Source organism: Vipera berus (genome assembly GCF_964194415.1).
Source record: "Vipera berus genome assembly, chromosome: 2".
Lineage (NCBI taxonomy): Eukaryota > Metazoa > Chordata > Lepidosauria > Squamata > Viperidae > Vipera > Vipera berus.
The window spans coordinates 124809071-124821463 of NC_138203.1; the positions used below are offsets into that span (position 1 = coordinate 124809071).

At 40.9% G+C, this 12393-nt stretch overlaps 1 protein-coding gene across 3 annotated transcripts; it reads left to right on the top strand.

Moving 5' to 3' along the window:
- Window positions 1–1881: 1881 nt before the first annotated feature.
- Window positions 1882–11253, top strand: LOC308662451 (3-beta-hydroxysteroid-Delta(8),Delta(7)-isomerase-like). 3 transcript variants are annotated; one of them, XM_081318268.1, is made up of 6 exons: window positions 1882–1991; window positions 3999–4380; window positions 5184–5220; window positions 6150–6280; window positions 6474–6733; window positions 8834–11253. In XM_081318268.1, the coding sequence occupies exons 2-5, from the start codon at window positions 4065–4067 to the stop codon at window positions 6683–6685; spliced, it is 696 nt and encodes a 231-aa protein (XP_081174394.1). In that variant the 5' UTR covers window positions 1882–1991; window positions 3999–4064; the 3' UTR covers window positions 6686–6733; window positions 8834–11253. The 3 variants fall into 3 exon arrangements, with proteins under 3 accessions (XP_081174394.1, XP_081174395.1, XP_081174393.1); XM_081318269.1 differs by having other exon boundaries at window positions 6474–6713; XM_081318267.1 differs by lacking the exon at window positions 8834–11253 and having other exon boundaries at window positions 6474–7766.
- The last annotated feature ends 1140 nt before the right edge of the window (window positions 11254–12393 follow it).

Sequence of the window (12393 nt, forward strand, 5' to 3'; positions counted from 1 at the left end):
AAAAGGCTCTCACTTTTTAGGATATGTATTGCAGGTGGAACTCAGAAGTATGTTAGATTGCCCTAGGCTGGCTCAGGAATTCTGGGAGTTGAAGTCCACGAGTCATAAAAGAGCCAAGGTTGCCTAACCCTGGCCTAGGGCAAAACCAGAAATCTGAAGCATTTAAAATCTGCTGTAAATGAAAACATACCTGGCTAGCCAGAATTATAAATGCCTTTCATTGGACTCTTGTTCCTTTCATGGTGAGGCTTGAGTTACTTGACAGACTGTTTAAGATATGAAAAGCTGAGAACCACATCTTTACTAGAATGTATGAACCTGGCCACTATGTGAATGGTAGCAGGACATTGTAACTGGGTTTTTCAAATCTTCATTATTTTAATGTTGACACAAATTTGATGGCACTTTGTCAGGCTTAGCTGACAACAGACAAAGCTAAGGAATGTTGAACTAGTTCACTACTAAAATTAGGGTTTCCCAAAGAGTGCTAGGGCAACTGGGAAGTTGAACAAACAACTCAGAAGAAAGTGATAAACTAATTTCTTATTGTTGCCATGAAACACTGATATAAATAAACTTGATTTGCCACCCACTATCACATTTTATTGTGTTTTTTCCTCTAGGGCTCTACTGTTAAAGTATATATGCAAACTAAACAATAAAAAATTAAGCATTTGATTAGATCTACTGTACAGTAGTTTACTGCATAAGTCATTCTGATTCTTTCTAGAGACGTGGAAGCTCCCATACTGTATCCCCCCCCAGCTTCAAATTGTCAGATTGAAAAATACTGCTAAATGAATGACAAAACCAGTATGACCAGAGAAGTTCTGTCTTCTTGAAAATACTATATATGAAGAAGTGCTTGAAAAAGATCTGAGCTGTGCAGATTTTCCTCTCTTCTTTTTTTAAAATTGTGTCTGTGCTTGAGTCCTGAACACTTAGGCTCTAAGGATTACAACTGTGTAGAAGATGGCTGGGTTCTTTGATGCGATTGCTGGGGGAAAGGGGAGAGTGAGGAAGTACAACAGCTTGCACTATTACCTGTGATTAAGATGATAATAGAACTGAGCTATGAGAGGTCTCTGAGAAATCAGAGCTGCTCTGCGTCTCAATATAGCCAGTGAGGTGTGCCTTCAACATATTTGTTGCAGAAGCTGCAGCAAGAACATCTCATCATAGGCACTCTGATAATCTATTTTCTCTTTTCCCCAGTAGGTGAGGAAGCAATTATTTTCTGTAAGGTTGAATTTGTCACCTTTAAGGTGACTTTGGTCCCAGCCTCTCTAACCCTCTTGGCCTGCAATTTCCTGCCACCCCGCCCTCCCCCCCTCCTCCACATGTACTGCAGCTGCAGCGCTGTGCAATAGAGGGACCCTTCCAGTCTCCAGCGCATCACCTTTTGTTGGCAGGTAGTACAGCCCGATCGGAAGCGCTCAGAAAACATGCAATACACTAACCCACGATCTGGATAACTGCAGTTTTTATCACGCTTGTTGGAGGCACAAATGCTAAACCAGGGTTTATTTAGACAGAATGTTTATACGTGTTGAAGAAAATTTGTTGTGCTTTAGCGCGTTGTGTGAATTGAAAGCGGGTGGTAAGTTTATTGTGTGGCTACTTGAACCGTGAGTCATAATTCCTTGAGTAGGTGGCCGATTATATAGATTTGTTAGATAAATAGTAAGTAAATGATACACAACTGACCGGAAAAACGACGCAACAAGGAGCTGTATGAACCCATATCGCCTCAGCCACCTTCCACCAATCGCTTTGCCAGAATACGGTATGACGTCAGAGCCTACGGTCCCATTAGTTGCGCGGGTAAAGCAAAAAACTCCTATCAGAGCCCTGTCTTCGTCGTCGCAGACGTTGATTGGCTGGCTTACCTGTCTGTTGCCATACCGGCCGAGGGTGCGACTGGTTTTATTGGGAGGATTTAGGAAACCGATGAGAAGCGCCTGGTGGGGAAGTTTTGCCAGCTACGTTGGGTAAGGCGTGAGACAAATTTTTTGTTATCTGAAAAAACTGACCTGCGTGTAAGATTTCCTGGTTGATTTATAGATTTTGTAATGTTTCTCTTATGGTCAAAGATTATATGGGATAAAGATTGTGTTTAGGAGCACAAATCTTTTCTATACTGTATTTGCAGAGTGCCTCATTATAGCGCGTGATATTAAGCGGGGATTTTTTTTTTTGCACAAGGTCCTGCTAAGACCCATCCTCCTGATTTGCTTTTGAGTCCAAAATTCAGGGCTCTCCTCCGTACTTGAAACGATGGGTGCAGTTTGAGTTTCTAAATCCCAGAACGGAGAAAGCAAAGGCAAGAATCTTCTACTACAGAAAAGAAAAGAAAATCGTGAAAAAGACTTTTCTTTCCTAGTCTCAAATTGAAACAGAAGCATAATTCGGGTGTGTGTGTGTGTAAGATCGTCATCTGATAAAGGATAAGTAACAAAAATAATTATTTAGTAAACTATTAGGTTTCTAACAGCGACTGAATAATGTTGCTGTAAATGTCTGTTAACAAGCAGATTGCTCTCAATTCTAAAAAAAAAAGTTATGAAGACATAAAATGTCCACTTTGGGTGCATGGATGGCAGTGAATATTGGGAGGTATTGCTTTGGAGTTCTTTGGAAGGTGGAAAGTAGGTAAGTCTCTGAGCTGAACTGTGGCATCGTAGGATGGTAGATTTGAAAAGACACTGCTTGGAGCCAATTTTTTGCTTCCTGAAGGAACATGCTCCTTCTAGGGATCTTTGAAATACCTATTGGAGTGATTTCTGTGAAAGGAGCAGCTATATTGTGTAATGGAAATGTGGCAAGAAAGTTTTTGTTGCATAGAGACAATTTAAAAGCTTAAGACTGCCTTGACTTTTGGATATATATATGTATATATGTATAGTATGTGTGTGTGTGTGTGTGTATGTATTTATGTGTATATATATGTGTGTGTGTGTGTGTGTGTGTTAAATGTTTGTTAAACATTCAGAATACACTTGCTTAGTCCCAGACACGGGACAAATCTTATTTCCTGTTTCGGCCTAGTCCAGGTGTAGGCAACCTCTGCTCTTTTATGACTCATGGACTTCAACTCCCAGAATTCCTGAGTCAGCATAGCTATGCTGACTCAGGAATTCTTGGAGTTGAAGTCCATGAGTCATAAAAGAGCCGAGGTTGCCTACCCCTGGTTTAGCCCAAGGCCATCTTACAGGCAGTAGCCACAGCAGTGGCAGCTCATATTTGTAAATTTTTTTGGCTTGCTAACAAAGAATAAAGGGTCCCCCCAAAAAATTTACACACACACACACACACACACACACACATATATATATATATATATAGGTAAAGGTTTCCCCGCACATGCGTGCTAGTCGTTTCCGACTCTAGGGGCCGGTGCTCATCTCCGTTTCAAAGCCGAAGAGCCAGCGCTTGTCCGAGGACGTCTCCATGGTCATGTGGCCGGCATGACTAGACGCCAAAGGCGCACGGAACGCTGTTACCTTCCCACCTTAGTGGTCCCTATTTTTCTACTTGCATTTTTACGTGCTTTCGAACTGCTAGGTTGGCAGAAGCTGGGACAAGTAACAGGCGCTCACTCTGTTACGACCCGCCAAACTGCCGACCTTCTGATCGACAAGCTCAGAGTCCTAACCCACTGAGCCACCGTGTCCCATATATGTATGTATGTATATGTATATGATATGCAGTGTTTTTTTTAAAGGTGCTGGAACTCATGCACAGCTCCTGCTCCAGTCAAAAGCCTGTTGGGGGGGGGGGAAGGGGAGAAGAAACTGCATTAGGGAGTGATTTTGCGGGGGGGGGGCAGCAGCCCAATCCAGGCTGATTCTATGAGAAAAAAAGCCCTGTGTATATATGTGTATATAGATGCAACATATGTATATATGTGTATTTGTATGGTCTATTTCTATTTTGTCAGCTGTCAAACTGAAAAAATCTGATAATTTGTGCTTAACTAGTTCTCTGTATTTATGCAGGTCATTTTCTACCAGAAGAAGCCCTTGCCTTTTTCACTGGCTCAACTCACGCTTTCTCAACCCACTATGGTTTTGGAAGCAAAACCCGTTGTTGTCCACCACCCATACTGGCCTCGGAATTTGGAACTCCAAAATTACATCCCAAATGACCTACCCTTATGGCAGCTCTTGACATTCTTATTCTCTACTTCAGGAATTATCTTGCTGTTGACTTGGTTTGTGGCAGGTTGGAGAAGCAAGACATGGGGCCCTTTTGGAACTTGGCGCATCTTGATCATTTGCTGGTTTACCATCTGTGCTTTTATTCATGGTGTGATCGAAGGCTGGTTTAGCCTTTACTATACAGAAATCCCAGGGGATCAATCCTTTCTCTCGCAGCTCTGTAAGATGTGTGTCTATCTAGTTTCTGTCTCTTGATTTTTTGGGGGGAAAAGTGATGCAGCAGGTTAACCTGGGGGAAAGTGGAGGGTGGGCAGGAGGATCCGCAGGAGGCATAAATGGAGTAAATGACACATCAGTCAATCCTTCTGTTGTGTACTTGAGTCAGACTTCAGAACACAAATATGTGATAGTGACACTTGTGTAGACAGTCTTTGGTTACCAGCAGTAACCTGGACCAGCAAATTCAGTATAACTGATGTGGCCATAAGTCATTGTCACATGACCACAAGAACTTACAACAGGGGGCTTCAAACTTGGCCCTTTTATGACTTGTGGACTTCAACTCCCAGAATTCCTCAGGCACGCTGGCTGAGGAGAAATAAGAAAGGCTGAGCGCCAAAGAATTGAAGCCTTTGAACTATGGTGCTGGAGAAGACTCCTGCGAGTTCCTTGGACTGCAAGGCGATCAAACCGGTCAGTCCTAGAGGAGATCAACCCTGACTGCTCTTTAGAAGGCCAGATCCTGAAGCTAAAACTCAAATACTTTGGCCACCTAATGAGAAGGAAGGACTCACTGGAAAGAGCCTAATGCTGGGAAAGGTTGAGGGCAAGAGAAGAAAGGGACGACAGAGAATGAGGTGGCTGGATGGAGTCACTGAAGCAGTAGGCGTGAGCTTAAATGGACTCCAGAAGATGGTAGAGGACAGGAAGGCCTGGAGGAACATTGTCCATAGGGTCGCAATGGGTTGGACACGACTTCGCAACTAACAACAACAACAACTAATTTCTCTTTCTATCTTCCAGGGAAGGAATATGGTAAAGGTGACAGCAGATATATAACGTAAGTGTTAACTTTGAAATGACAGGCAAAGGTCTGGATATTTCTGCAAAGATCCAGCATTAAGCAATATTGAACACAAGTATCTGGTCTGCATGCGGGGATAGGGAAAGGATGATTTGACTTAATACAAACATAAATATAGCTGAGATGTTCAGAGGTTTTGCATGAGTTCTCTTAATATATTTTCTGTTTCCAAGACAATTTTTAATGGGGTGAGTACAAAAAAAATAGAAGAATTCTTGCATTTCTTTTTAAGCATCCTAATTTTTTATACTTCTAAATTATTTTAGGAAAAAAACTCCCATTGAATTCTATTCATGCCTTAAAAGAGCATATCGGGGAACGACATTTGTTTTCTAGTCTCATATTTATGAACTTTTCAGATGAGTATTATCAGTGGGGTTTCCCCCAGCTCAGTGGAAGATCTGGAGCATGACATTTTATCTGCAAGGGATGGCTAAATTCTCCTTTTCCCAATTTATTTTTAATTCATTTTTTTTCTCTTTTCCCCTCAATTTAGCTTGGGAAAATAAAATGGGCAAGGCTTCAGTAGAAAGAACTTGCACCAGTTGACTCTCCTCACTGGCATCAAATTCTGCAGTTTGGGTTTATTATCTTTGTGTATTTTCATGCATCAGGGAAACCAGGAAACCAGGATTAAACCCATTTAATTGGTTTAGCTCAGCAAGAGTACAGTTTGTAAGGATTTATTCATTGCTTTAAATAATGTGCATTCCATTTTCTACTTCATCAAATAAAATGAAACATTTTCCTAAATTGGTCATCTATGTATCTATCATCTATCTATAATCCATCCATCCATGCATCTATCTCCTTTCTCCCCTTCCAGTTTGAATGTAGTGAAGTGTAAGAAAGTTGGGATGTTTTGGGACCTCAAGGTGACATTCATTTCATTTTTGTATCTGCAGATCAGATAATATCATAGTTTGTGTGGAAACCCTCACTGCCTGTTTTTGGGGTCCCCTCAGTCTTTGGACAGCAGTCGCATTCCTTTCACGCCAGTCCCATCGATACGTGTTGCAGCTAGTGGTGTCACTAGGTAGGTATGCAAGACAGGGAGGGAGGGATGTCAGGATATATAAATGTTAATGCAATCTTTCAAAAGCAATTAATTTAATATTTTGATTCTTGGTTAATGTTCCATACACCTGACTGCATTTCTCTTTTGGCTTGTCCCCTTTTGATCTTTTCTTCCTACTTTTATCGGCCATGTTGTCTATCTCTAACAATAGGTCAGCTATATGGTGACGTTCTGTACTTCTACACCGAATACCGTGATGGCTTTCGCCATAGTGAGATGTGGCACCCTACCTACTTCTGGTTTTACTTTGTCTTTCTGAATGGTCTGTGGATTATCATTCCCTCTCTTCTCATCTGGGATGCCTGGAAGCACCTCAGTGCTTGCCAGAGAGTGATGGATGCCAACAAAGTCAAGAAACATTGATGTTTTGCACAGGAGGTCATATTGGATGGTACTTCCAATCATTCAAAGGTTGATCCTGTATTCCTCCTGTTCCTCTGCACTAGTTTAGATATTTTCTATGGTTTCTCTCCGTTTACATTTAATTTGTTGAATTGATGGTGGTTATTCTCTTCTTTAAATATTCATAGCCCTTAAGCTATGAGCTTAAAATTAAGACTGCAGTTTTATCTTTATGAAGGGATTTCTTTTTAAATCAGGAGATTTTATTTCTAAATAAATGTCATTGGGATCAGGCCCCTCAGCTAATAGTAGTCAGTATTGAACTGAGCCCTGTTGTAGACCATATAGCTTTGTTTCTCTTTTTTTTAAAACAACAACCAAGTTTTATTAATTTTCTAATTTTACATCCAAATATTTATGAAGCAATGTGGTGATTGGATAGTGAAAAGTCCAATAGCAAAATCTTTTTGTAAATAGCTCAGGGTACGTCAACAAAAATTCCCTCTCCAATTCCCTTAGTTACAATATCAAAATCAAATTAATACATTTCTGGTTGGTACACAGTCAATTAGAGCAATCTTCAATACATTTTCACACATACTTATCCACGTCCTGTTTTTAAGTTTTATCTAATTTCAATACAGTGTTCCAAATTAGCCTATAGTATCTAAAAAACTTAATTTTCAGGTAACCCACATTTCCCCTATTTCATTATATAGTAATTATCATATCTGAAATACATTGTTCATTTAAATGCATTTTTATTTTATTTCAAAAAATATTCTATTTGTCATCTTTGTAATTCATCAATGATTAACAAAGTATCTTTTGTTGTGTCACTCCAAGTTCTATAATATAATTCAAAGTTATGTTCTAGTTAGCTAATTTTCATTCCGTTAGAAATCTAGGTCCTAAATATAAAATCAGTTTATATCTTTTAACGATTTCCATTGGCCCATTAAAAGATTTTAAGCTTTATTATTACAAATCCCAATATCAAGGAAAAACCCATTTTTTAAATCTAACTCTAGCTTTCTTTTTGTGCCAGGCAGGCTTCCATATCATTGCCTTTAACTTCTCAGTTGTCAATTTTTCAAAGAGAGCGACCCCTTTATAGTCATTGAATTGTCACTCTAATAGATCAAATCTCCATGTTTGGCATAGTAGAGTTGTCATTAATTCAGTCTGGTCTTCTTCTTCCAATCCCATCTGGCTTAGGTAAGAGGTCATGTGTTATTGTTTGGTTGGTTAGATTCTTAATGTACTGTGTTTTTAAAGCCTTTGGCATCCTCCATCTTAGTATTGCTTTCTTCAGCTTCTGTTGTTTGTTGAATTGTAGATTTTATAGTTGAAATTGAAGTTTGGGCATCAAGGCTCTCAGTAGATTGTACTTGTTGTTCTTTAGTGTATTTTTTTGTTGATTTCCTCTGTTAGTTTTGGGTTGTCAATTCATCAGTTGACGTCAGAGTCTCATTTGGTGAGTTTATGCTGTCAGATTTGTCTTTCAGTCTGGCTTTCATTTTTCAGTCATTGCCAGTATTGTTGCCAGTATAAGTTTATAGTCAAGTGGTGGAATATATTCCTCCATTTCTTTGATGTTTACAGATAGGTCTTTAGTGGAGGACATTTTGATAAGAGTCAGTAAATGTCCACCTCCACTATTCCTAAAGGTTGTTTTTGGTGCCAGGTGTTCCTCATTCTTATATTTAAAGATAATGTCAAGAATTACAGCCAGATCTCACAATAAAGCAAGTTTACTTGCTATACCAGGTTTTGCCACAAGATGTCCTCAATAGCATTTAAAATCTTTTTCCAGACTGATATGAGGCTTTTATCCAATTAATCCATTTTTTTTCTTTTCCCCTTATTTCACTGCTTAAGTAGTAAATAGGGTAGTAGGTCCCCGCAGAAATAAGAACTTTTTAGTGGCCCAAAAATTCCAGAAGTACAAATAAGTTTGCTTAATTATTTAGCTTAGTTATTTGATTTCTTTTGGGGCTTTAAAATTTTGGTTCCCCAAGTAAGAAGTTGCCTATCTTTCAAGAGAGGGGGAGGAGATTTTCAGAAGAGTCCCACAGGAAAGTAATTAGGGAAATAAGAAAGGTAAGGTCTCACCCAAATCCTCCAGATTGCTTTGTTGTGCTTGATGGTGATTTTGGCTTCTGGCAGGGAACGGCTTAATGATCAGCCATGTTGATGGCTGATCTCTTCTTCGGGACAGAGGAGCTGCTCTGGATCAAACGGAGGGCTGCCGCACTTCTGCAATCACAGGGAGGGCCTACTCACGGTGGTCGCCCCTCCAGGGCGACTTCAGCGTCCTCCAAGGAAGAAAGACCGGATGGCGGGGAGAGCGTCCCTCCTGCACGTCCACCGGCGCCGCACATACAAACCAGAAGCCAGCTTTGTTTCTCTTGATACCTGCAGTTATGATCATTTAAGCCTGCCAGGAGGGCCCCACATCTAGCATTCATAAAATTGAAGTATAGAGACTATGCAGGAAACATTCAGTCTTATTCTCAGATCAAGTAGAAGGTAGCGTTTGAGGGACTTACAACTTGCTTCTCTCCATGTAAAGTGATTCAGCTACTTGCCTTGAAAATTCTTTTTGTTCCCATGTTGAATTAGTCAGTGAATGGCTTAAACTGGGAAATAGTATCTGACAGCTACCTCGAGGTATAATATAAATACTTGGAGGTAGAGCAAAGAGGAAGCTATCAGATGTCCGTACCTGAACTATGCAGAATAGTAAATACTTTGATATCACCATTCATTTTATTGATAGCTTTATTTTCCTCTTTTTTTTCTTCAGTTATTTTTTCAACTGCTTTGGGATTGTGTATCTGCACCAAAAAACAAAACAAAAACACACTACTGTAAAGATTTGTATATAAGCAGACAGATCTGCTGCTTTAGGGGCAACTATTTTCTAATGTCCCAATTTTTCACTGTATCCGAAGCTCCATTCCCTTGAATGCCCTCTGTACAGCACTAAACTCTCTTATTTGTAAACTGAGGTGTGACATTTTAATAAACATTCTCCGTGTTGTATGGGTTGGGTGAGGCTTTAGAAAAAACAATTGTGATGGAAATTTTCTCTGTAAATTGTATAGAATATTTTGTTTCCTCTGAGTTGTTTAAAATGTAATCAGACTACAGGACTTCTGGTTTTGCACGTAGTGACCAGTCATGGGCTTGCAGATTCTCCGCACCCCTCTGGCTAATTTTGTCCTGCCAGGGGACCCTAAATGGGTCTAGGACGCCCTGGAGAGGTGACGAAGAAAGCGATTCTGGAACAATGGCGGCCATTCCGTTCGACTTGGGGAAAGCTTCCTAACCCAACAGGAGAAAGACCTTCATATTTATGCAAAGGTTTCCATAATTGAAGTCATTTTATCATATACTTCTTCTGAACCAGACTACAGCAGATTGTTTCACATTCACTTACTTCTAAATTTCCTGCTGAATAATAATAATAATAATAATAAAACTGGTTTCCCCCACCCCTGGAATAAAGAGGTATTGCAGTATATGCTTATTCTGTTTATCATCATGTCTTATACGAATTTAGAATTTGGTCCAGCCCCTTTTCTATTTGTTTTTAGATTATAAAACCTGGCAGCCAATCAGGGCTGTTCACATGCTCTGAGGACTCAACCAGTCAGTACAACTGGGAGGTGGTCATAGATGGGCAAAGCCCAGGAGTGCAACGTGGGTCCCCTGACGGGGAAAGTCAACCCAAACAAGACAGCCACTGTGCTAACTCTGCTTCTTCCTTGGACTTTGGTGTGGGCCGACCAAGAATGGCCAGCCAAAGGGACTCAAGTCTATCTGACTCGTGAACTCATGAGTACTGGTCTACCCAGCCTGGCGGGCAAGCTGGTGGACCAGGAGTTGCCTGGATGCCCCAGGCGGTCTGCAAGGTCACGCAGACCACCACGTTTGCAAGACTTTATTCTCAAATAATATTAAGAATGTGTGTACACTCTAGGGGGGAGGGGTGTAATGTATTTTCATGTGTCTTTTGAATGCTGCTTAAGGTTGCTCAATTGAGGTGTCTGTGTAATGGTTGCTGACTAGCCAGACATGCAGTCTCCAAGAAGATCATTGGATGATTTGGAGCGGGAATGGGTTCCTTTAAACCTATTGGCCATCGCCAAGTGGCCAACCATATAAGTAGCTGCACAGAAGCCTCTGGTTCAGTTCTGTTCCTGTTTGCCTCAATAAAGAAATGTTCCTGTTTGAAACCTCTCGTCTTGCTTCCGGCCTCCAAAGAGCTCACTACACAACACCTTGTTTCTTTCATGGTGAGGCTTGAGTTACTTGACAGACTATTTTTAAGATATGAAAAGTTGAGAACCACATCTTTACTAGAATGTATGAACCTGGCCACTATGTGAATGGTAGCAGGATATTGTAACTGGGTTTTTCAAATCTTCATTGTTTTAATGATACAAATTTGATGGCGCTTTGTCAGGCTTGGCTGACAACAGACAAAGCTAAGGAATGTTGAACTAGTTCACTACTAAAATTAGGGTTTCCCAAAGAGTGCTAGGGCAACTGGGAAGTTGAACAAACAACTCAGAAGAAAGTGATAAACTAATTATTATTGCCATGAAACACTGATATAAATAAACTTGATTTGCCACCAACTACCACATTTTATTGTGTTTTTCCCCTCTAGGTCAGGGGTAGGCAACCTTGGCATATCTGACTCAGGAATTCTGGGAGTTGAAGTCCATGAGTCATAAAACAACTGAGGTTGCCTACCCCTGCTCTAGGTCTCTACTGTTAAAAGTATATATGCAAAGTAAACAATAAAAAATTAAGCATCTGATTAAATCTGCTGTACAGTAGTCTACTGCATAAGTCATTCTGATTCTTAATAAAGATGTGGAAGCTCCAATACTGTATCCCCCCCCCACAGCTTCAAACTCAAATTTGAAAAATACTGCTAAATGAATGAGAAAACCAATATGACCAGAGAAGTTCTGTCTTCTTGAAAATACTATATATCAGACATGTCAAATACAAGGCCCCGGGGCCGGATCCGGCCCGCAATGTGGTTTCATGTGGCCCGCGAAGCCATCCTGGAAACAGTGAGGGAACGGCCCCCACTGCCTTGGCCCTGGCCCAGAGACCCTCCTTCTGCCAGAGACCCTCAGATCTCTCCCACTCTTGCCCAGGCCCCCATAGCACCCTTGATACCAACGATGTAGAGCTGGCTACACCCACCCAGTAGTCCATACGCACTCTAGCCACGCCCACCCAGTAGGCCACGCCCACCCTGGCCATACCCACCCGGCACCCTGAGGGCAACTGCAATAATGATGCGGCCCTCAATGAAATTGAGTTTGACACCCCTGCTATATATGAAGAAGTGCTTGAAAAAGATCTGAGCTGTGCAGATTTTCCTCTCTCTTTTTTTTAAAATTGTGTCTGCTTGAGTCCTGAACACTTAGGCTCTAAGGATTACAACTGTGTAGAAGATGGCTGGGTTCTTTGATGCGACTGCTGGGGGAGAGGGGAGAGTGAGGAAGTACAACAGCTTTCACTATTACCTGTGATTAAGATGATAATAGAACTGAGCTATGAGAGGTCTCTGAGAAATCAGAGCTGCTCTGCGTCTCACTTAATATAGCCAGTGAGGTGTGCCTTCAACATATTTGTTGCAGAAGCTGCAGCAAGAACATCTCATCATAGGCACTCTGACAATCTATTTTCTCTTTTCC

Excerpts from the sequence above, each read along its gene's own strand:
- LOC308662451 (XM_081318268.1), top strand. The coding sequence starts at position 4,065 with ATGGTTTTGGAAGCAAAACCCGTTGTTGTCCACCACCCATACTGGCCT. Across the intron at positions 4,381-5,183 it reads ATCCTTTCTCTCGCAGCTCT|GGAAGGAATATGGTAAAGGT; the intron begins GTAAGATGTGTG and ends TCTATCTTCCAG. Across the intron at positions 6,281-6,473 it reads GCAGCTAGTGGTGTCACTAG|GTCAGCTATATGGTGACGTT; the intron begins GTAGGTATGCAA and ends CTCTAACAATAG.